The sequence below is a fragment of the Melozone crissalis genome, unplaced genomic scaffold (genome assembly GCF_028551555.1).
Source record: "Melozone crissalis strain CALT ecotype California unplaced genomic scaffold, PUWL_Pcris_2 ptg000008l_1, whole genome shotgun sequence".
Lineage (NCBI taxonomy): Eukaryota > Metazoa > Chordata > Aves > Passeriformes > Passerellidae > Melozone > Melozone crissalis.
Window position 1 is genome coordinate 311,251 of NW_026535786.1, and position 23,835 is coordinate 335,085.

Sequence of the window (23,835 nt, forward strand, 5' to 3'; positions counted from 1 at the left end):
ATATGAATTATTTCAGCAGCATTTCCTTTTTTAGAAAGATATGTTTTCACTTTTTCAGTTTGTTTAATGGCACAACACTTGAATGATCATTGAATAACAGATAGTGGTTCATTCTACTGACATTTTTGCCTAACTGCAGGATGGCACAACCTTCAAGAGATTCAGCATCTTTTAGAGTCTTTTCATGGCAGAAGTAAGAAGATCAAATAAAAACATTACTGAAAATTGAATAAAAAGCATAGAAATTGACCTTTCCTTTCCTTTCCTTTCCTTTCCTTTCCTTCTCTTTTTAAAATTTTTCTTCCTCCTTTCCATTTCTTTCCTTCTTTTTTTCTTTTTGTTTTTGTTTCTCTGATAGAGCACAAACTACTGGATACAGACTAAATAACAACGCTAAACAATTGCTTCCTTCTCAAAAAAAGAACAAAATTAATAAATACAATAATAGAAATGTTATATGTAGATTCCTGTCACCCACAGACACTTTGGTCATCCTGGATCACTGCTACCATTGTTCCTGGTTTGGGATTTATAGTCACTATTGAAGGAATCGTGTAGCTATGATTTGAAATACAATTCCAGAAATATTGTGGAGTCATCTCTAGATATAGGGGGTCAAATTCAGTTTGGGTGAATTCTCTCTTATAAAAGCAATGGTATTAGAGAAAAAATCATTATGAGCCAGATGATTATGAATATTATGATAAAGATGAAAAAAAGGATATGAAACCTCCTGTCCACTTAATGGAGCAGATGTGTGTTTGGTGAGAAGTCTGGTCATTCCCACACACCACTGGCCCTGTTTTAGATGGCACTCTGCCCACCCATTTCTGGTTCCTTTTTTATTGTGCATTGTCATTCCTGTTGTCTCTGCAGAATTTGACAGTATCAGTCAGATTCTCTTCCCAGCAGGGGCTTTGCCAAAGATGCTGCCACACAACTCAAGACTTGTGTACTCTATACTGGCCTAACACAGGCAAATGCATATTTCGAGGTAGCCCTTTTGTCTCAAATGATTTGATGCACCCTCCTAGCAGCCTGTGGTATAGCACAGTCGTGTTCACTGCTGCAATTTTACACACACATTGGCTGCCCCAAAACACTGTCATAAGGGTTTACTTGTGCCTGTTTTGCTTGAAAAACACTGTTCAAAATGCTTGAAACATCATTTACAGGTGTCAGTAGTAGTTCTGCAAAGGCCTTCCCACTTCACAGGGCTGCAGTTCTTTTAGCCTGTGAATCTGGTAGCTAAAAAAATACTTTTTTCCCCATGAAAGCAAATTGACTGTGAGCAATGGCTGGAGGAGGAGGATCTCTGACTTCTCCCAGTCCCCTCTTCCCACCCATTACCACTGCAGCTCTTGCCACTGCCAAGAGCTTATCAATGAGCATAGGCAAGGACCCTGCAGTCTAATGACCATGGCTGGAGGGAAGTTCCAGAAGAGAAAGAAGAACCAGAGCCTTGTTCAGAATTCCCATGCCACTGGCAGCTCCAGCTGCAGCCCAGCCAGTCCCTGTCTCGCTGTCCCTGTCAGTGCTGAGGACTTGTCATAGTCCCCATGTGTCTGTAGTTGCACCTATCCCTCACATCCACAGCACTGTCACGCCTGTCACTTGTGCCTCCAATGCCAATGGCAGGCCGCAGGTACATTGGCTCCTCCCACCCTAGAGCCTGGATGCAGGTGCTGGAGTGGATGGTGGCTATTTGCTGTGGTGCCCTCCCAGATATAGAGGTAGATCATTTTCTTCCTGGCAGCATTGGAGGCTCCACAGGTGATGGAGGAAAAGGTGAACCTTGTCAGGATAGGGCTGCTTTCACATCCTGTTAAGCCCTGATGGGGCATAAAATTAGCCCATTTCTTCTAAGCCTGGCATTCTCCTGGACATGTCTGCACTCAGGAGGCTGTTTGTCAATGACACCCTCATGAGGCTCTGCTCTGGCTTTTCACAAGTGCTCAGAATCCAGCTGCTGCCCCTGGGCCCGCTCTCATGTGCACATTCCTGATGCCCAAGGGTCACCCTGTTTAGACACCTAATCAAAAATTATACTTCACTATTGTCATAAGAGCCAAAGTGACCTCAGAAACAAGGTTATTACCTTATTGAAGGTAATATTACCTTAGTTGAAGCCTGTAATGCTAAATCAAAAAACTAATTTGAAATTACTTTCCTGGAAATGTAAATGCAGGCACCTGCTTTTGAAAGAATGTCTTCAGGTAATTGAGGAAGTTGACTCATGGGCTTTACTTTTGCCACCTAAACTGCCACCCAGGAGTAGAAACCTGGTTAAGCTGCTGCTCTGGCTTGCTGACTAGCACTACCATGGCCTCTGGTATTTGGGTTATTTGCTTTCCTCTCTCTTAATCTCTGTTGGGAAACCTTGCCCCGCTATTTAAATATGAAATCCTCACCATACTGGAATGTCACAGGGGACTGCTGACAAACAGAGATGTAAGGGCTCACTATTTCAGGGCAAAAAAATTTTGAGTCCAACTCAAAATGCTCCTTGTTAGTTTGTTTCATGCCTTTTGCTGGGAATTCTACATTTATTTGAGACCAAAGACCAAGTAAGTACTGACACACATCAAAATCCTTTAGGCATGTGGACTTCAGCTATAGTTTCCCTTTTCTGGCAGAACTAGCAGAGCAGATGGCAACAGTGGTCATAAGAAACCAAGTTTCTGCAATTTTGATGTTTAAATACAGTTTATCCTAACAGTCTCCAGACTGACGTCAGCCCCTTTAGGCCAGATTTTTCCTCCAAAGATGTAGTAATGCCTAGCTAGAGGAGAAAGGTTATTTATTATTTATTATTCCAGTCTTCAAAATATCTTCCTGAAAGACTCAATCTTTCCCTAAACCTTCTTTGTAAAATTTAGGCTGCTATTTGCTATATGTAGTTCACCTTAGTCTTGGCTGACACAATGCACAAGCAGGTAGCTCTAAACCCTGAGAAACTGTCCATTGTTAAGATGGGCACATGTTTTCCTCTTCTCTTTTTCTTGAAGGCTGGTTCCTTCCTAAGCAATGGCAGCACTTTTTAAAGACAATGATATGATGACCTTGGTATGATGGGGAACAACAAAGTTTTTAAAATACTTTTGCCAAATGATCATTTAAGATCTTCTTTTGGGAAGATGCATTCCATTTATAGAATACCAGTCTCTAAATGGGGGCAGATGTTCCTGTGGTTGCACTCTTATGGCACTGAGTCCACTCCTGAAATAAGGCTCTCCCAGGCTTCCATACACTTTGTTTCAAAGACTAGCAGAAACACTGTGTGGGGATCAGGCACAGCTCTGGTGGAAGTACAGGAGAGCTTAACCCCTGAGACAAACCCTACAATTGTTACTGTGTAGGTATGAACAGAAAAGCAGGCATCTGATACAGAGTTATAAATCAAGAGATTTTGTAAATTATTTTTATTGCTTCTTGTAGCTAATTGCAGCCTAGATTTGTTGACTGATTCTGCTTGTTTAACAAAACAGAAAAAGAGATGAGGATGTGGTGCCTGGGTACTTGGTTTAGTGGCAAACACTGCAGTGTCAGGTTGATGAACTCAATGATCTTCCAACTGAAATGGTTTTGTGATTTTATGATTCTATGAATGTTTATCTTTTCATTACTTTTTATTGAAACAGTAGAGGAAGTGAACAAGAAGAAGTTAAAAACTCACCATTTCTTAGCAATTAACTAACTTCACAAATTGAAGTATCATGCTGGTTAACAAAAGGTCTTTAATCCAGAACTGGCATAACAATTCAGATGGGTTTTTTTAAATTGATTGTATAATAAAGTGCAGAATAAAATAGACTTAGCTATCTTAAAAATGCTTACCAGTCAATTGACATTCATTATTTGAGTTTCTGCTTTCTTCTTAATTTTATTGCTAATTTTGTATTGTCAGACATTATACACACTGCATATAAAATACATAAAGCCACAAGATTCTGTAGCAGATAATGTCAGTGTCTCCTGTACAGTTGCAGTGGGTTGCCAGCTCTAAGTACTCTGGTACTGCTGTGAGGCTATTGCAGGGCTCACCCAAGGGGAGGACATTGCTGAATACTCTAGAATAAAATAGAATATAATGAGATATGCATGTATATAAACAGAAATGTGATTATGTATAACATTCAAGAAGCATCATTTGATGGTATCATGTGATCTGTTTTCCATTCTGTAAACAACTACATACCTTCATCTGGATTTAGAGGTTGGTATTACATAGTACAAGGCCCTTCACAGAAATTACTGAGTAAATATCCATATTTTATCTGGGTGCTCTGAAACAAGGAGAGCTGAAACAGGTTGTTCTCTTGGTGAAGTAAAAATTTAAAACCCCATTGTTTCTCCCAGTAGATTTGATCTCATTCATCTGTACTTTTTCTGCAGCTGGATGCTTGTATGACAGTTCATTCTTATCATCAAGAAGAATTCCAAACCAGTGGCTGAGATTTGAATGTATTTGACACCTGTTTCAATGCATAAGTATATACTTGTAGTGAAAGAAGGGTCTTAAATTAGAGAACTTGAAGTTCCAGAGACAGGACAGCCTGAGCAATATCTAGTGTTTGTATCTTATTAATGAAATAAAAATATTGTAGATGAATTAGTGGGAGAAAGCTTCATTGCAGACCAGTCAGCCAAGAAAGAATTCTGTCTACTGAAAGCCATGGAAATGCATTGGTGAGGAAAACAGCTTTGTTTCTTTTTTTTTTATTTTTAATGTTGGGCAGACCATGAAGGACCAGAGGAAAAGTTCAAAAATGCATTATTAAAACACACTTAGATCCAATAAAGATAACTGTGCAGAAAAAACCAAAATTAAAAAAAAATAAAAACCAAAAGTTGTTTAGCCGTAAACAACTAAATTTATAAGACAGGAGGCAGAAGAAAGGAAGCTGAGGTTCCAAGTCACACCTATTACTGAGATTCACAAGAAGAAAGGCACTGATGCACAGCTGTCTTTTCCGAGTCTCACTTCAAAACCGGGCAATCATTTTGAATTTAGGAGCTGGGATGCTTCCTGGGGTGTTTCAGCCTGTTGTAAAAGCCTTATGAATAAAGAATATTTTCTTTAACATTTTTGGTAACAGCTTATCCAGTAAAGTATATGCAGTATGCGAAGCAGATCTTCTTGAGTGTGATCACACAGCACGTACAGGACCATGAGGGTATCAGGCCCAGCCAGCATGGGTACAGGAAAGGCAGATCCTCTTTGACCGACCTGATCTCCTTCTGTGACCAGGTGACCCACTTAGTGGATGCAGGAAAGGCTGTGCATATTCTTTATCCGGACTTCAGTAAAGACTTTGGCATAGTTTCCCACAGCAGTCTCCTAGAAAACTGGCTGCTTATGGTATGAATGGATGCACTCCTCTGTGATGGTGGTCACAGCGGTCTTAGGATGAGGGAAGAGACGTAGATCTGACTCCATGTTACAGAAGGCTTGATTTATTATTTTATGATATATATATCACATTGAAACTATACTAAAGAACAGAAGGAAAAGTTTCATCTCAGAAGACTAGTTAAGCTAAGAATAGAAAAGAATGATAACAAAAGGCAACTGTCTCAGACTCTGTCCGAGACAGCTGGGCTTTGATTGGCCATTAATTATAAACATCTAAGATGGGCCAATCAAAAATCCACCTGATGCATTGCACAGCAGCAGATAACCATTGTTTACATTTTGTTTCTGAGGGCTCTCAGCTTCACAGAAGGAAAAATCCCAAGAAAAGGATTTTCACAAAAAGATGTCTGCGACACTCCTCAGAGATTAAAAAACTGTCTAGTTGGCTGAGCCCAGAAAGGGGTGGTGCCTGGAGGTACATCCAGCTGGCGCCCAGTCACAAGTGGGTTTCCCAAGGGCTCAGTGCTAGGGCCAGTTCTTTATCACTGATCTGGATTAGGGGATGAATACATTCTCAGTCACTTTGCAGCTGACACCAAGTTGGGTTGGAGTGTTGATCTGCTGGTGGCTCTGCAGGGCAATCTGGACAGGCTGGATCAATGATGAAAGTTGGTCAATGCCAACTGTATGAGGTTCAACAAGGCCAAGTGCTGGGTCCTGCACCTGGGTCATTGCAACCCCAGGCAGTGTTACAGGCTGGGGGCAGTGGCTGGGAAGCTACCAGATGGAAAAAAGAACCTGGCTGTGTTGGTCAGCAGGAGCTGAACATGATCCAGAGTGTGCCCAGGTGGCCCAGAAGGCCGAAGGCATCCTGGCCTGGATCAGCCAGGTGTGGCCAGCAGGAGCAGGGCAGTGACCGTCCCCCTGTACCCAGCACTGCTGAGGCCACAGCTCCAATCCTGTGCTCAGTTCTGGGCCCCTCAGTGCCAGAGAGACATTGAGGGGCTGGAGCGTGTCCAGGGAAGGGCAACGGAGCTGGGGAAGGGTCTTGAACAGAAATCCTATGAGGAGTGGCTGAGGGAGCTGGGGGTGTTCAGCCTGGAGAAAAGGAGGCTCAGGGGGGAACCTCACTGCAAAGAACTACAAGTTATTTATGAGTTACATATACTTCAAATGGATCCTGCTAAATGACTGTTCCTTAGAAGTTCTTGGGACTTTCTGGACTTAGCAAATGTCTTCAAATACCAAAATGGAAATGAAGCCAGAGGATGAGGCAGTTCTGACATAAACTGTTAAAGCCTGTTTACAGTAATATAAAGTTCATGTTTGTTGGGGCTTTTTTTACATAAACAGAAAATAGGGCAAGCCAGCTGAATAGATTGATATCAGCATTTTCAATTATATTTTTACAATAAAATAAGCCATAAGGTTAGTTTGTAGAAATTAAAGCTGAACACATTTAAATTAAATACTTACTAAGGGTTGCTTATCTGCAAAACATGTGAAGCAAATGGGTTTCTGGTAATAGCTTTCTGAATATCTGAAAAAAGCATTAAAGTATATAATGAATATTAAATAAACAAAATCTTCAATAAAAATAAGATTCACAGTCAAATATTCAACTAAAAACTTTCCGAAGACTGTGAAAATGTAATTTAATAGCACTGGTTTTATTTCCCCTACCAACAGCTGCTGAAGTATAGGCCATACCTCTATTTTTAAAATTTGCATCTAAATAGTATATGAACAAAAAAATTAGTACCAATAAAGACATCTAAAGCTAGAGAAAAGAATGCCATGTACTCATCAGCAACAAATATTCCAAATGTAGATTGGCCAGTGATTGACTGCTATTCATTAAAAAGATCAATATAAAGCTACACAATTTCTCAATATGGTAACATGTGAAAACAAAGCCAAAAGAAGGGATGCAAAATGATAACAGCTTAGAAAAGCAATGTACTTGTATGACGTGTAAATACCTACAACACTTAGTTACTTACAAGTACTTACATGTAAGTCTACCTGTAAAATTTCCCAGCTTCCTATTACCAGTATTAATCCCCAAATAATTAGGCATGCTAATTAAATTTCTGAGATACATATGTACGTGTATGTATTACACTAACTTTCACAGTTACTGCATTTGCAATCTTTTAATTCCCATGATTCTTTCACTGTTTCTTACATACTGCTATGTACTTTTCTTACAGTTTTCCTTTTCACATTTCAAAAATTTCAGCATTGTTGCTCCCAGTTATTTTGCTGAATTCACCTTTCCCATCCTTTTAGTTTCTCTGTTACTTACACAGAAATTTAAATTAGTTAAATTAATTAAATTAGAAATTTAATTTTATATGCTCATATTTCTCTTTTCATATCTACTGTCTTAACCTGAGCACATCATACTAAAACAGTTTTCTGGTAAAAAATGGATTTTTAAATTTCCATTTGCCTGGAAGCAAGAACCACAGGTCATGATACAATGAAATTCTGAACCACTGTTTAACAGAGCAAGAACTGTAAGCTACAGATGCACAAAGTTTCTAAACAATTGTAAAGATCTTTTATTCTGCTGTTGCAGTCTATAGCAAACTGAAGCCTTTTTCCTCAAAGTCAGACTATTCACCATGTAATGTAGAAATACATGGATAGTGTGCAGAAGTTTAATAAACCCTGGTTTAGTTTGATTCCATCAATAAGGGGGTAAACTTAAGTAACATGATCATAAATAGTGCAGTCCAGAAGGAACAGTAGTGGAATAGTAAAGGGAAATCAGTGGACTTTAAGAAAGCCCATTCTAATAAACTCAAATAATTAGAATGTAAAATTTTATAGGAAAAAAGTGCAAGGAAAATTAAGGAGAGCTGGCAATTCCATGTAGAGCACAAGTGTCAAGCAGTTATTCCAATCATATAAAAAGCCAATCAGCCAAGCAGAAGAGACTAAGTCATAAGGTTCCCACTGATTTCAAGTACAGGACAGAGCACAAAAAATACCAAAACTATGCCAAACCAATGTGAATTTTTAATGGAAGGCCTGTATGATCACATCAGTCAAAGCACATCCTAAAGTAGCAAGAGACTCAAGAAGTAAGTCTGTTCTTCAAGTGCAATATCATAGGATAACTAAAGAAAGCGTTAGCTGACTAATCACAGGGGAAAAAATTATTAAGAACAGGTACAGACTTTCCCCCAACATTCTTCAGCAAAATGGAGAAGAAATGTGTCTGGGGAGTTCATATAAAGAGCACCAGTATAAAGTAGGTAAGAAACCCACCTGGCATAAAGGAAGAACAAGTTAGAGAACACTTAGGCAAGACTGCCATTTTTAAATGGTTGCACAAGTAATAGTCATTTATACATTTATATTTATCTGCAGCAATGTCAGAACTCCTTATTTATTATTTCTAGCCTTTCAGAATTCATGGAGAAGAGAAACTTTCTAAAATATTAGAAGAAAGAAAATGAAAAGCCCATTCATTTTAAAGGGCTACATTTGCAAAACTGTATGACATAGAGGGCAATAATTTGCAACAAGAATTGCAAAAAAATGAAGATGGATAAGCTTTGGAACAGATTTCCACGTGAGGCTGATGCACCTGATGTACCTTGATGGAACAATTTTGACAAGCATTTTTTACAAACCACAGGTATCTGAAGATATCATCTCATCACATTTAGAATTATTCTTTACAAAGTCATCATTATTTTAAATTAATTTCATTGCCTTAAAGAAGGATTTCCTGATTTTGATACAGTTTGATACATTTAGATAATAACAACAACAACAACAACAACAACAGAAAATATTTCTATTATAGGATTCTTGGTTTCATCCAAAAAAATTGAAGGCAAAAAAATATAAAGTTATTTAATCAACTGATGTAGCAGTATATTTATTATCCAACGTACTTTGTAGCTTTTCATCCAGACAATCCAGAGACTGGAAAATCTTCTGTTCTTCTATGGAAAGGGTACTCCTGCCTGGACACAGAGCCCTTCTAAGCAGTGAGAGCTGTCTGTCTGGCTTCACACGGTCCATGACTGCCAGGATTTCACCCTCTGCAATTGGTGTACTTGCTAGTTTTTCTGCCACTAGAAACTGAGCAGTGCTTTCTGAAACTGAAGAGATTGCAGGGGGATCTTCAAATGAGAAGGGCTCATTTGAATAAACATTTAAATAAACTGGTTTTTTTCATAACCATAGGTCTGTGAAACACACAAAATTGACTTTAAAAGAAGAAAAAAGGTGGAAAAATCAGGAAACATGATATGTTAGAAAATGAAATAATTAAGGACACTAATTTATCTTACAAATGGCACCAGAGTAGGTACTATTGAGTTTGGAAATAAGTAATGATAACAAGAAATATCCACATCATACAGTTATATGTGACACACACAGTTAAAAAAACTCTAGGAATTGAATAAAAAATGGAATATATGCTGTAATGCATTTATAAAACCATTAATATCATGCTATATGATGCTATATCTTATCTTTACAGGAAAAAAATGCTGAATAGAATTACCCTTTCTTACTTAGAATCACTGATGCTAAAAGACACAAGCCGTGTTACACAGTGGGTATATTCTGTCATTGTACTTTATGTATAACAAAGAACTGAAGTGAGTTGTGTTACTATACCTTCCTCAGATTGAGAGATGTTTTTCATCTTTTGTACTGGATCAAATGCAGATTGAAGGGGACTCAGCTGGACAGCACATAATGAATTCTATCAAAAAGATTGTAAGAGTATTTTAAGTATAATTTAAAGTAACTATACTGCCTTCTGAACATGTTTTAATATTTTGCATCACCAAATGTTTTCAAGTGAAAAAAATATTATGGTACACAAATAAAGAGATGTATTCTAATTGGTTTTATTCTTTTCATTAGCAAGCTGACAGCAAGCTCTAAACATTGATTCAAAATCACGTGACAATGAACAAATCTTTGATATTCCTGAAAATCTTTCCATTTTGAAGATAAATAACATTTTTTTATGGTGTTTTATACTAACCTGTGCATGATGAGCAGGCTTCCATATTTTAGAGATAACACTTTGTCTTCTGCATTCTGAAAAACCTCGGTGTTTATTTTCATAGTTGCCAAAAACCTGATTTTGTCTTGTAACAGGAACACTTCCTTAAATGACATGCAGACAAAAGTAAACCAAAATGTATAAACAACATGATAAATATAGTAGTAAATGTCTCTGTCCACATTTAGATATTTACATCTGATCTCCCTAAATTGTCTTGGATGTGGACATAAGGAGCTTAAGTGAAGCCCCATGTTGAGTCCCAGAAAATAAAGATGGTCTGTAAAGGGGTACAAGGTGTTATCAAGTAAAAAGGAGAATGAAAGTTGAGCTGTGATATAAAAAAGTATCCAATAAGTAATGTTTTAGAAAACAAACTGCATTTAGACAATAATCTTAAAGTCTAACTGCCCAACACAATAAATCACTGTTGATAAATTGTTGTATCTATATGATAATTGATTCAACTTCCATTAAGATTCCATACTAGTGTGCAGAAAACATGTAGTAGTTCACAAAGTTTATGTGATTCACAAAATCACAGGGTGGTAGAGGTGGGAAGGGACCTTCTGAGGCCATCTGGTCCAGTGCCCCCACTCTAGTAGGGTCACATAGAGCTCATGGCCCAGGACCATGCCCAGATGGCTTTTGAGTGACTCCAAGGATGGAGACTCAAGAAAGTCTCTGGGCAATTTATGCCAGTGCTCAGTCACTCTTGAAATAAAAAAAAGTTTCCTGATGTTCAGAGGGAACTTGCTGTGATTCAGTTTGTACCCACTGCACAGGTAGTTTCAGCGGGCACCATAAGTCTAGTAAGTCTAAAAGTCCTCTTTGCAGCTTCCTCCCAGGTATTTACAGACATTGGTAAGACTCCCCAAGGCCTTCTCTTCTCCAGGCTAAATACTCCAAGCTCTCTCAGCCTTTGCTCATAGGAGAGAACAGTGCTCCTGTCCCTTTACCATCTTTGTGGCTCTTCACTAGACTCTCTCCAGCATGTCCACGTCTCTCTTATACTGAGGAGCCCAGAACTGAACACAGCATTCCAGGTGTGGCCTCACAGGCGTTGTGAGGTTTAAAAGTCATGGATTTAAACCTCTTTTCTATAGCTTGGCATTTTGTAGTTAATCTTATTAATTCATACATCTTTGTGCTAATTTTTAAAAGGCAGTACTGCTGTGCAGCATTTTCTTTCAGCCAGAGTATCACAAATTTATCTCAGTTTTGCTTGGTGTAGCAATACATTTTCAAAATGGAAGCCTCAAGTCTCAAAATTAAACTTATGTTCTTAATTAAACTCTCATGCATACAAACTGGAGATGCAAATTAGAATTTTCATGTGCAACTCAGGAATCTACATACCAAGGAGATACTGTATTCTTATTTGTAAACACAGTTGCTAGATTTGTAAATGGAGTTACTTGATTTAAATTTGGGAACACAAATTACCTATGTATTTACACAATAAATATTTACATGTGCAGTTTGATGAGCAGTTCATAATTTGACCAAGAGTTGCATTACTGATTCTAACACAATTTTATTTCTTTTCTGGTTATTACAGTGACATTAAAGCAGAATTTTTATCACTCATGGAAAAAGAAAAGAACTGATCCTAGAAACATATTTGAAACTAGTCATCTGGCTGCTGTCATCAATAGTAACATGGGACACATTAGCTTTGAAACATTGCCATTTATATGCAATGTTATATGCAAATTATTGTAACACAATATCTGGTGCTGAATAACATCTGAAAAGGAAAGGAAATGTGATCATGTTATATTAAATATGAGAGAAAATTAAAAAAAAAGAAAAAAGAAGAACCCCCTTGTTATATTAGTAATCACATCATGTTTTTCTGAAAAAATAGAATTCAAAGTTGCTCTATGTCTATGCATCAATACTTTATTTAATTAATTTGCAAGACTAGATCAATGCCAAGGAGAACATTCCTTTGAAATATATAAGACAAAATGATAATAATAATAATAATCAATAGTATCTTCAGGGAATGAGATTTTGAGCAGTCTACTGCTATTTAACTTTAAGCAAGTTAATTAGCCCCATATTTGTCACAGGCTAAAGGTTAAGCACATTTTTAAAGCCTTTACTGACTGAACAAGAAAGGTGGTAAAAATTCAAATATCCAGCTAGAATAATATTATATAATATTTGTCAGGCAGAAGACACACAACTTGAAGCCTGGAAGCCAAACTAAATTAAGATCCTCATGGACAACAATTATATTCATCTGGTTCTCACTTTCTGTATATTTGGCAAAGCATTGCAACAGATCATATTTTCAATAGTGTCTTCACTGACCTCATGGAACTCTGCAGATATTTCACTAGAGAGCAGTGCAGTATTCAATCTCACTGCAAGCACTTTAGGACAAGACTATTGTGTCTATGTGCATTTTCAGGCAATTGAACAAATAAAAGCAAGTCAGTAAGAGCTATCTAGAGTATTTAAAATAAAGAAGACTTTCAGAATACAAAATGTAGGCAGATACTGAGAGGGCAACCCACATTTTAAAAGGCAGTTGCTCAGCCCTTCTCTAAAAGAGCTGGAGGGATGTGGAGCTGGGGATGTAGCATTTCAAGCTGCAGTGAAGACACTGTTAGTAGCGCACAACTTGGACCCAGGACATTTCCTGATTCACTGATCTGATGTGCAGATAAAGACATCAAGAGACAAAAATCTCTGCTGGAGGCAAGGCGTGGTAAAGCAAGTCTTCATTCATTTCCAATGTAAAATCAAATAGGTTAAGTCACACAGATCTTAAACTCATCTGTTTGACTTTGAACTGGAACAGACAAGCAGATAATATTTTCTGTTCCCACCCCTGCTTTAGGCCAAGAATATTCACCTGCTTGCATCTGCTCTTACACAACAGAGATGTTCTGAATCACTCCATTAAAACTTTAATAACTGTTAAAACAGTATTACTGTATAAAAAACTAAAAATGTGTGGGGTTAAAGTTAAGGATATTCATCATTTTGTTAGAAAGTATCTTTGAGTTCCATAGCCAGACCTTGGGGTGATCCCAGTATGAGAAGCAGTTTGGAATACTGCTTATAGCTGAAGCAGAGACTACAGCTCTCAGGAGCTCCAGTTGCAGCCCTCAGAAGGAAGCAAACCAGCACACTACATAGAAATTACAAGCACAAGGATGTCATCAGTGCCCAAGGCACGGAATATAGCAAGGCTGCACAGGACAAGCCAGGCAAATCAAAAAGCATGAAATGTCAATTGAAATGTAACCTGCAGGAGATTAAAGTTTATTCTCCCAAATATTTCTTATCCATCTTTCCTGTATCTTATCAACCAATTTGTGCTTCATACTGTTCCCAAGGTTAATTTTTAATAAAATGCAGGATTGTTCCTCAAATTTCTTAAAATTCTTTATAAATCAGATATATATTGCAGCAGAGCAATGTTTGCCTGGCAGAAGCTTTTTAATTTTAACTAATCTTTAATTTTTGCTCAGCTTTTAATAGTATTATTGTAGGCATTTAGAGTGTCAGCATTTTAAAAACAGAGCAGAACTAAACTTCTTTCACTCTCGCATGACTGTTGGACAACAACCTATCACTCTTAGTTACCTTGTAAAACTCACTTGTATAAACTTAGTCACTTCCTCCTATATCATTATTCAGACCACCTGTCACATCTGCTCATTAGTCATGAATATAATCTCAGGGAAAATACTTCCTTTTCATTTAATATTGCAGAGAGCTATTAGAAATGAGGATTGACGTTTGAGAGGCCTCTGGGCACCACTAGAATAGAAATGAGAATGACAAATGGTGAAAGCTTGTTAAAACTGGCTGCGTTGTGTGAATGGATGAAAAGGTTGGATGTTTTAACTGAAAACAAATCTGTGATGTATTTGAAGAAGACTTTTGTCTGAACATTCCCCCACCCCAGACCCAGAAACATGACCCTTACCAGTAGCAGATTCTTTTGGAGCTTGGGTAGAATGTGCTCCATGCCAGAAGGTGCTTGTTTTTCCAGCTGCTGGGATATGATGGAGATGTAATCTATTTTCTGTGTTAACAGGTCTTCTCTCAGAGCAAGTTACTGAATGATGTTGACAGGCGCTTGCCTTAACATTATTTACAGAACAAGTATTTTTTGCCCAAGGTTTGTCTTTGGCTGTGCTGCAGTCAGCTGTAGAGATGGCAGTGGCCAAGCCAGCATAGCCAGAAATATTCTCACTGTTTTCTGCACTGTTGCTATTTAAAACCTGACTGGCTGGCACAGCACGCCTGTCATTGAAATCGCTGCTGCTAGCACCAGTAGCTCGCAGGCTGGCAGGCAGTGAGTGACACCCAGGGCTGCCTGTGCTCTCAACACTTCTGTTTCCTGGCAGAGGTGTGGAAGGTGGCTGAGGTGCGAGGTATTTCCCTGGAGCTTTTTGAGTCTTGTTGGCTTCAGTGGCTGACTGCAGTTGGATCAGAGTCCCTCGTCTGTTCTTGGGCACAAAATGTGACGGCAGCCTTATAGATGTTGCTCTTCTGGTTACTTTTGCCTTATTTTTGAGTTGATCACCTTCTTTAACTTTAGCATTATTGCTACATACTGGGGGTTTACTTGCTTCATCTTTTGATACCATCCAAGCCTTCTTAGCAGAAAAGGATCCTGTAGTTGTAAATATAGTCTGAGATAGGTATTCTTTATTTGATTTTTCAGTATTAATGTTTGGTTTTGACATATAAGAATTTTCCTGATGATTTTTTATGAACATGGGGTTTGAGGGCTGAGCAACAATACTTAAATTATTCTTAGGAGCGTTATTTGCAGTTTGAACACATTGCAGTTTTGAAGAACATATTTCACTGATGCTTTTTTCACAGCATTTTTCATCATTTTCTATTATTATCTGGTCAATTTCATCACACCATTTTAGCTTCCTATTGCATTTTTCGATTTCTGCATTTTTCTTTTTTCTTTTTGCCAGTTCTAAACTGTCTCTGATAGATGACATGAGTTGAGTGCCAGAACTGATCGCATGGTCTGTAACCACAGCTTTGAAATGACTAGGTTCATATTTAGAACCCTTCTTTAAGATACTTCTGAATAACTTCACTTTTTTTCTTTCAAGAATATTATTTTTCAGGATTTTGTCCTGTGCAGGAGTGCCAGAATTGAACTCTGTATCAGGTAACAATGACATATTTTCAACTATATTTCCCTTTCCTTCTTTATTATTCTGTTGTTTAACTTCCAACAGAACTGAGCCATTTGGTATGTCCTGAAATAAAGATGTTTCTGAAATAATATCATTCATACATTTAATATTTTCTTCTTTTGTTTCAGTCATTTTTCCTAAGGTATTTTTTAAAAAGCCTGTACTGATCTTTTTGTCCTTTGGTAATACATCAGCTGTGCTGGGAATGCCAGTGGAACATCCCTGATTAGGAAATAAGATTACAGATGTTGCAATAGGTTGACTGGATGATTGCATAGATTTAGTTCTCTCCTGTGGGGTCATTTTAAAAGTCTGATCTTGCATCAGATCCTGAATTCTTACTCCTGGAATAGAATCAGGGCTGTTCCAGGCGCTGTTAGGATTGAAAACAGGATGACCAGTGGCAAATGTGCTGGCTGTTCCAGAAGATGGCTTGCTTCTGTCTTTTATGTTTTGCAGAAAACTAAATGCATTACTTACAGAGCTCTTTTGCTTACCAGAGGCAGAGAATTCTGCAGGTTGTTTTCCAGATCTGTGAGAAGCAGATGATTCCTCTTCTGAAGTGTTTACATGTTCAGCAGGAGTTAGAACATTATGTTTAGCTAAAAGATCATGAATAGGTATGTTGTGGTAGTGTAGCAAATCAACATTTCTCAGACAATTATTTAGATGCACATTTTTACAAGTACTTTGATCTGTGTGAAGTAAACCATTATTCCTAGTCTGGCATTTTTCTGGATCATACAGGGCACAGTCACACTGTGTGGTAAAAGATGATTCACTCTGTGTTGTGCAATTTCCATTTTGCTCTCCAGCCTCAAGACTGTCAAGGCTCATCAGGCTTTCTGAATCATCTGTTTTTTTGACTTCTTGATGAAAATTCTGAAATACAGGCATAAAACCAAACTCTCAGATTTATCAGAAATGTGGTTTTGCTGATAATAATTTTTCATTAATGAGAGATTAGACCAAATAAATATTGAGCTTAGTGTTTTTGTGACTTGGAGTCATATCTCCATGTGTGTTTCCATCAAGTCAAAATTTACTTGGGTTAAATTGCAAAATAAAATGACATAGTTTGGGAAGAAATCCAGAAGAGAGAGCAGCATAGTTCAACGAATTTAATCTTAAATTATATATAAATCTGCAATATTAAAAAAGGAGCTAAATTTATCTGAACAACAGTACTGTTTCTGAATTTCCCTATGAGACCGGGTGGTTTTCATCCTCTGTAAGGGTACTCGAGTTATAAATTGAAAGAAAATCCATGAAAATGAAGGTTTGATAGGGGATCTACCCCAAACTGCAACTTTTCCATATTACTCGACTGAGGATATTTCTTTTCACAGAAAATGCCACAAGTGATGAGGAGTTAACCCTTGTCATGATAAACACAGAAAAGTCTCTTAGTGATCATAACCACAGTGATCAACAACTCCCTCCAGTGAAACTCCTTCTTCAAGTCCTTCAGAAAGAAGAAAATATCTCCTATTCTATGAGGACAGATCAAGTCCCAGGGCATAAGGGACTCATCCACTTCCCCAGCCTTTTCCTTAAATTTTAATGGAGTCATGAATAACAGCAACTGACACCATCTGAAACACAGTGAGACAGCTGTGTGCATGTACTATACAAATGTTTTCTTCACTATTACTCCTCTATCCAAGCACTGAGATGCTGACATGGTTGAAAATACATACTTTGTAAAGTACAAGACTTCAAAATACACAAGAACATAAAGGAAGACAAGCATGTCAACAATTTTCATTCTCATACACTCTTGCCTGGAGGTTCACTTTCACACAGCTCAGCAGCAAAGTAATTTTAAACCTTATGTTGGACAAAATTGGTGTGAAAAATTAAGAGAAGCTGAATTAGATATGCACTCTTACTCAATAAATGGAAAATGTTTCAACTAGCAAAATCTCTTAACCTAGGGTGAGTGACTATATATCCCCTTGCAATGGTATTGAATTAACATTTTGAAAACTCATCAAACAGTGAATTCTTTAGCAAATAATAACACATTTTTGTAGTAAACATTTTTTATTCCAATAAAATTGTTATATCTAAATATTGTATCTTTTATAACTGTACAGATATATTAAACTGCAGAAGAAAAAGCTTAGTAAGTCCTGAAAGACTTTTCATTATTGAATTAAATCTTGCACTAGATGTTTAGAGGTTGATGCAGTCTTCTGTTATAGTTGTGATCTCAGATAACGATACTAAATAGAAGATCAAAGAAGGAAGTGTAGGAAAAGATCCCTTTAGGGAGTATTTTCAAACTAAACTTATACAAACCCATGTCCTTCTAATAAAAAAGAATAAGTAGCACTTTGTTAGTTATTTATTAACCTTTATTTTTGCTGAAATTATATTGTTAACCTCTGCTTGAACTTTCCTAAACATGGGAAAAAGCATATACTCAGAGTTTTTTATATCAGGCCAAATTTAAGAACTAATTTTGAAATTTTCAGAAGGGGAAAAAACAGTGAAAAGAAATTACAGCTGTCAGGCTTACTTCTTGCCTAATTTGGAAACTGCACCTGTATTGCAAAATGTGTTTCTCAAATGACAGAAGAAAAATTTTTAAAGGTAGATTTTAAAAAACCTGCTCTTGATAGCAGGTTAACTTAAGCAGATAAATCTGGAGGGTGCAAGAAAATTTCCAACTTTCAAAAATTAAAATAAAAAAATCTACATAGCTGTGCTCCAGCAGTTGAAAATAGACTTGTTCCTACATTATATAAATAAGTATGCTCCTTATAAAGCAAAGCCCATGGAAAACAAAATCTCAGTTGAGGTAACATCTAGAAATGTTAGGAACTACGGAACAAAGAAGGAGTTCTCATTTAAACACATACTCACTCTTACTTAGTTCATGCAAATTTAGTTCATTTACATTTATTTTGTTGCATCATACAATTTCATCCTTTCACACATTAAAGATTCTTAACATTCTCATTAAAATATTTACATATTTCCCCATTTACAGTACTATGTAATGCAAATGAATGTCCCATTTTCCTTGTAAAAATGTGTAATCAGAAATCCTTCTGCAGAAATAAAAAAGCATTCAACAATTATGCTTTTTTAATGATCAATAAGTGCAGGGAAATAAACCTAGAAATCCCAATGACTTAATTTTGTTTAATCTGTGAGAATTTTATAGGATGATAAGAAAACAAAATGTTCATAGAGTACTATATTGTTATTTACTGGATTCACATTTTTCTATTATATAAATGCCATTTACTGTATTGCCTATAGCCTGCATTATCTTATGTTATAATGCATGAAATCTAACCCCCACACATATCCACATTCCTAGGAAAGGAATACTTCCGAGGAGTTAAAGAGGTCACTTGTATGTCTTAGGACTTAGAACAGCTGTGTCAAGCAACTTCATTTTAGTAAAGCAAAGAGAAAACATGAGCCTAAGAGATCTTTCATAAGGCCAGTGAAAGAACAATATAGCAACAAGTAAGATTTTAAGTGAACCTGACAAGTGAATTTTCTGGCAAAGGACTCTGTCAGAATGCTATTACACTAAAGAGATGCTACATGCGTATTTGACATTTTCTGCAAAAGAAGTGCTGGCTGCTCATAATTCCAAGACGTGAATAGGAACACACTTCTGAAGATAAAATCCTGAAAAATGCTACCTATTCTAAAAACTGAGGCTCCTCACGCCTTCACACTACTTGTGTTATTGATAATTTCAACTGGTTTCTTCACAGAATTTCTTTGCTTTTCATATGTGTATATTTATCATGTTACACCTGACATTGACTGTGAAGTAAAAGACACCACTGAACTTATTTAGATGCAAAACTAACTTTCAAATCCAGTGAGGTACCTAAACAACTCGTTTCAAATTTACCAGCTATGGAATGGGAAAGCCCATTCAAAATTAATAATCTCATTTCTGTATAAGTTTGAAAAATTGCATAATTAAAAACCATGATAAGGCAGATAGTCATATAGAAATACTGGGCATGGATATGAACCATGAATTCTAGAAGTTCTTTTGTGTTTAACTAATAATCACTTTAATGATTTCAGTTAACAGATTTGAATGATCTGGAGCCATAACATCAGTAAAAAAGCATAGATTAATACCATTTGACCAGTACACAGTTCCTGAATGAATCAGTGTGTGAATATCATTTTTCAAATAATCTCCCGTTCAGCTGAGGAACCCTACCAGAGCTCTTTATTTTCTAAAAAAATAGTATACATTTTTTTAGTCCATGAAAAAGGATTGTTTTTTCTTTAGGAATATACTTTGTAAAGATGGAAGAGTTTTTAACATGGTCTCACTGTTGTGCACTGCACAGCAGCAGCCAGGGCAGGAGTGGATTTATGTAAGGAAATCCTAAAGGTCAGATACAGAAATACTTTTAGAATCATGGAAAATCCCAAGTTGAAAGGGATCCACAAGGATCACTGAGTTCAAAGTTGACTCCATACAGGGCAACTTGAAGGCTAAACAATATATCTAAGAGCATTTTCTAATACTTATATCTTTCTAGAAATAAATTTACCTAATAAGGTAGTTTCATGCAATTTCCAACATTCACTACATGCTTAATTAGTATAATCACTTATCTTGAAAAAAAATTCTGTGACTTACATATTACCTCTTTTACAAATTCAACTTTTTTTCAATCAGATATGTTTCAGGACATACATTCTTCCTAAGAACTTCAGAGATTCGATTTTTAAGAACTTGTACAAGCTTTCAGCATCTACCTTCCTTTAAATAACCTACCAAATTTAAAGGTTAATTTTTTTAAATCTTGCCACTGTTTGAAACAGTGAAATTCTTTGTTTATTATAAGAACTTCCAGTCTTCCGAAAGAGGTCCCAGTTACTCTCTCCTTATCCTTGTCTTCTGAATTTTGGGTGTTTAGTTTGATGCTTTATTTTGTAGTTTAGTTATGGTGGCCCACATTTCCTTATGGAGATATGCAAGTATTGGGCATAAACTGTTCAGCAAAGCTCAAGCTACTAAATGCCATAGTAGTGCTGCTTCAGGTTTATAATAATTTGTATTAGAAATAATAAAATAACTGATTTGGCTCCTGGTTACCCAGGCCACCATTAGAATACTAAGATATAAACAGAACATTAGGATACAAAAAAGTAGCTGAATTGTGTGTTGCTTTAAAATTCACAAAAGTCTTATCGTCTTAAAAAAACCCTAAAGCACATCTCTGCCATCTTCAAAGGGGCAATATTACTTGAATTAAAAATTGTTACTTTAATCTTCATGAGAAATCAATAGATTTTCCAATATCCCCTTGAGACACCAGTATATACTACCACTGACAATACCACATTAGTATAATGCAGCATCCTGGTAGACCCATATGCACAAACTTTATATCTTCCAGTCCCTTCCTGCAAGCAAACATCTTAATGTAACAACAGTACACTAAAGATTTCATACTGGTATTTTTTACTCTGTTCCTTTCTTTTAGCTACATTTATGAACATCTTAGTCTGTTGCAGTAAAACAAATCTCTCCAAAACCAGTCATGAAGTATGGTAAACATATTTTAATTAATATCTATACATAAATTATATATACATATGTATGTGTATGTATATGTATATGTATATCTATGTGTATATGTATATGAATGTAAACCCAAAAATGAAGTCATGTTAGTATGTATGGCAATTTTTATGAAAAAGCTATATGCTTGTGAAAAAGGAACAGGTATATATTAAAGGACAGTATCAATTTCCTTGTTCCTGTGGTTGTGAGCTATGCTGTATGTACAACAATCAGACTATTACAAACAATTATGTATCCACAAGCATAACCTTATCCATGTATAAATCTAACTCTGAAATAGCCTCTTTTGTACTGAAAATCTGTTTTAACTTCAATCCTACCTTATTAGCCACTCAAGAAGGGTTTTGAACTGAGGAAAGACACTGTTGAATGAACTCCAGATGGTCAGGTATGAAGATTGTCATGTGATTTTATACAGCACAAGCTTAGAATAAGTTATTTTATGAAAAACCACCCCCAAAACCTCAAAACCTACTCTTGAGGAATACACAATCAAGACAAGTTGGAGTATTTGGGTAAAATAATTTAGTCTGGAGATACATTTCAATTTGTCTTTATAGCACATGTGAATTTTGGATTACTGAAATAATGTGGAAGATATAGCTGTTAGTCACAATATTGGTTAAAAGCCAATGAAAACTGAACACCTCTCCTCCTGCCAAGACGAAAATAAGTAAGGAAATCACTCAGGCTTGTCATATAATTTAAATGATCAACATAAAAATGTTAACACTCCCATTTACAAGTAAAAAAATGGCCAACATTTCTAGATTTAAGGTGACCGTAGAAACCTATTTCAATTTGTTGAATGGTCTCTACAAAATTGAGTTTGACTTCTGCTTCAATGCCATTTTATCCTAACCACCCTTGTCTGAGTCTGTTTTCCCACTAACTAGCCTTGAACACTCTCACGGTTTTTGATGCTTGGGAGGGACTCTGTACACAGCACTCCTTTTTTCCATGCTGGTCTTGCCTATGGCTCTGAAGAATTAGACTGGCAACACCCCCTGCAGAAGGAACTTTTGGTTAACTCATTCCAGTCATACAACAGTTTTTCCATCAGTTACCTGAAACATCTCCATTTCACAGACACCGTGAAACTCAGAAGCACAATAACACCAACAGCTAACAGCCTTACAAGTAAACTCCTGCAAGGCAGGTGGTGTCCAGACCATTCAGTGAAACATCACTTAGAAAATATTCTTCATTGTTTCTCAGACACTTATGTGATTTTATATGTAACATGTATAAACACACATAGTACAGTAAGAAACAAATTTTTCCTGTATTAGACATAATATATTTTGTATTGCAATTTCTGAGAAATGATACCAGTGTTCCATTCCTATTTCAATAAATATTGAAGTATTTCCTTCTAAGGGGAATGGTATCCATAGAAAGAGGGGTACTGAGTACTTCAATGGCTGCACAATATTCTCAGCATAAACAGCGAACCAAGGTAAAAATAGTGCTTCAAATCAGCCTGAAAGGGATCTAAATTCAGATTTCACAGATACCACTTGAGTAACCTAATTATGGTCATATAAAGGAGGGAATAGGAAAATACAATCTTCATGTGATAATCTTCACCTATTTTGTCTTGAATTTGCTCTTACTTCCAAGTATTTGTTTAAAAAATTAAACTCTAGACATAAAATGTAACACTACAAGTATAATTCAGGCATAATGCAAAATTTTTTCTGGTAGAGCCTAGAAATATTGTACTGATCAAAAAAATGTTGCATGGCCATGACTTTGAAGAGGTGACAAAAAGAAAAAGACAAAAAATACCTGAAAAATACTCTTCCTTGTCACATTTGGGCCATTTAGTGGAAATTTTCTAAATTATTCAGACCAAGGCCAGAAATAGAAAATTTCAACATAAGGAATTAACAGTTCCAAAAAATGTTGAGCACCTTGGGACTAATGTCATTTGGTTAAAAGCTGCATATACCTTTAGCTAAAGACCATGGTACTAGCTCCACCTTAAAGGATTTATTTATGCATGCAATTAAACCAGGAAAGGATGGAGAGACAAAACCTTTATTTGTGAATGAAGTTAGCAATATTAAATTCTTCAAAATGGAACATATTCATGAACATAAAACAGTAACTTGATGTAGTGGCTTGGATGAAACTATTGCACAAAATAAAATCTACTGCTCTCAATACTCAACACAAAATAATTTTGGAAAACGGCAGAAGCCACTAAAACCCTTACCAATGAATATGTACAAATATTTAGAGATGGAAAGCAGGCAACACAACAAATCTACTGGTAAAGGTTCACATAGAACTTTATTGCCCTGTAGGAAAGTAAAGAATTTTAGGAATCTTTATAATCCTGTTGGGCCTGTAAAAACAGAAACAAAGAGAGGTCAAAGGATCTCAATGGATGGCTAGGTTGCAAAGCATGTGCACAGTGAAATACTTTAATTTCAGAAATTACTTTGGACGACAGGTAGTATCAAGACCACTGAAGTCTATTGGTTTCAGTAAGAGTATTCTAAATAATGATAAATTATAAATTTTATTAGTAAGAGTATTATAAATACTATATCACAATACAGGATGTCACAATGCACATGCACACCAGCCATCAGCACAATCTAAGTATTAAGCTCCCAAAATTCAGGCCTTAGAACAT

The 23,835-nt window shown here is 36.5% G+C and overlaps 1 protein-coding gene across 1 annotated transcript in view; it reads right to left on the reverse strand.

Moving 5' to 3' along the window:
• Positions 1-6,831: 6,831 nt before the first annotated feature.
• Positions 6,832-23,835, reverse strand: part of CEP126 (centrosomal protein 126) — a 33,650-nt gene continuing 16,646 nt past the window's right edge. Inside the window, exons 6-10 of the mRNA XM_054270061.1 lie at positions 14,356-16,480; positions 10,383-10,507; positions 10,007-10,094; positions 9,271-9,480; positions 6,832-6,896 (exon numbers count right to left, since the gene is read on the reverse strand). Coding sequence (XP_054126036.1) covers positions 6,832-6,896; positions 9,271-9,480; positions 10,007-10,094; positions 10,383-10,507; positions 14,356-16,480 — 2,613 coding nt within the window. The remainder of the gene's footprint in view (positions 6,897-9,270; positions 9,481-10,006; positions 10,095-10,382; positions 10,508-14,355; positions 16,481-23,835) is intronic.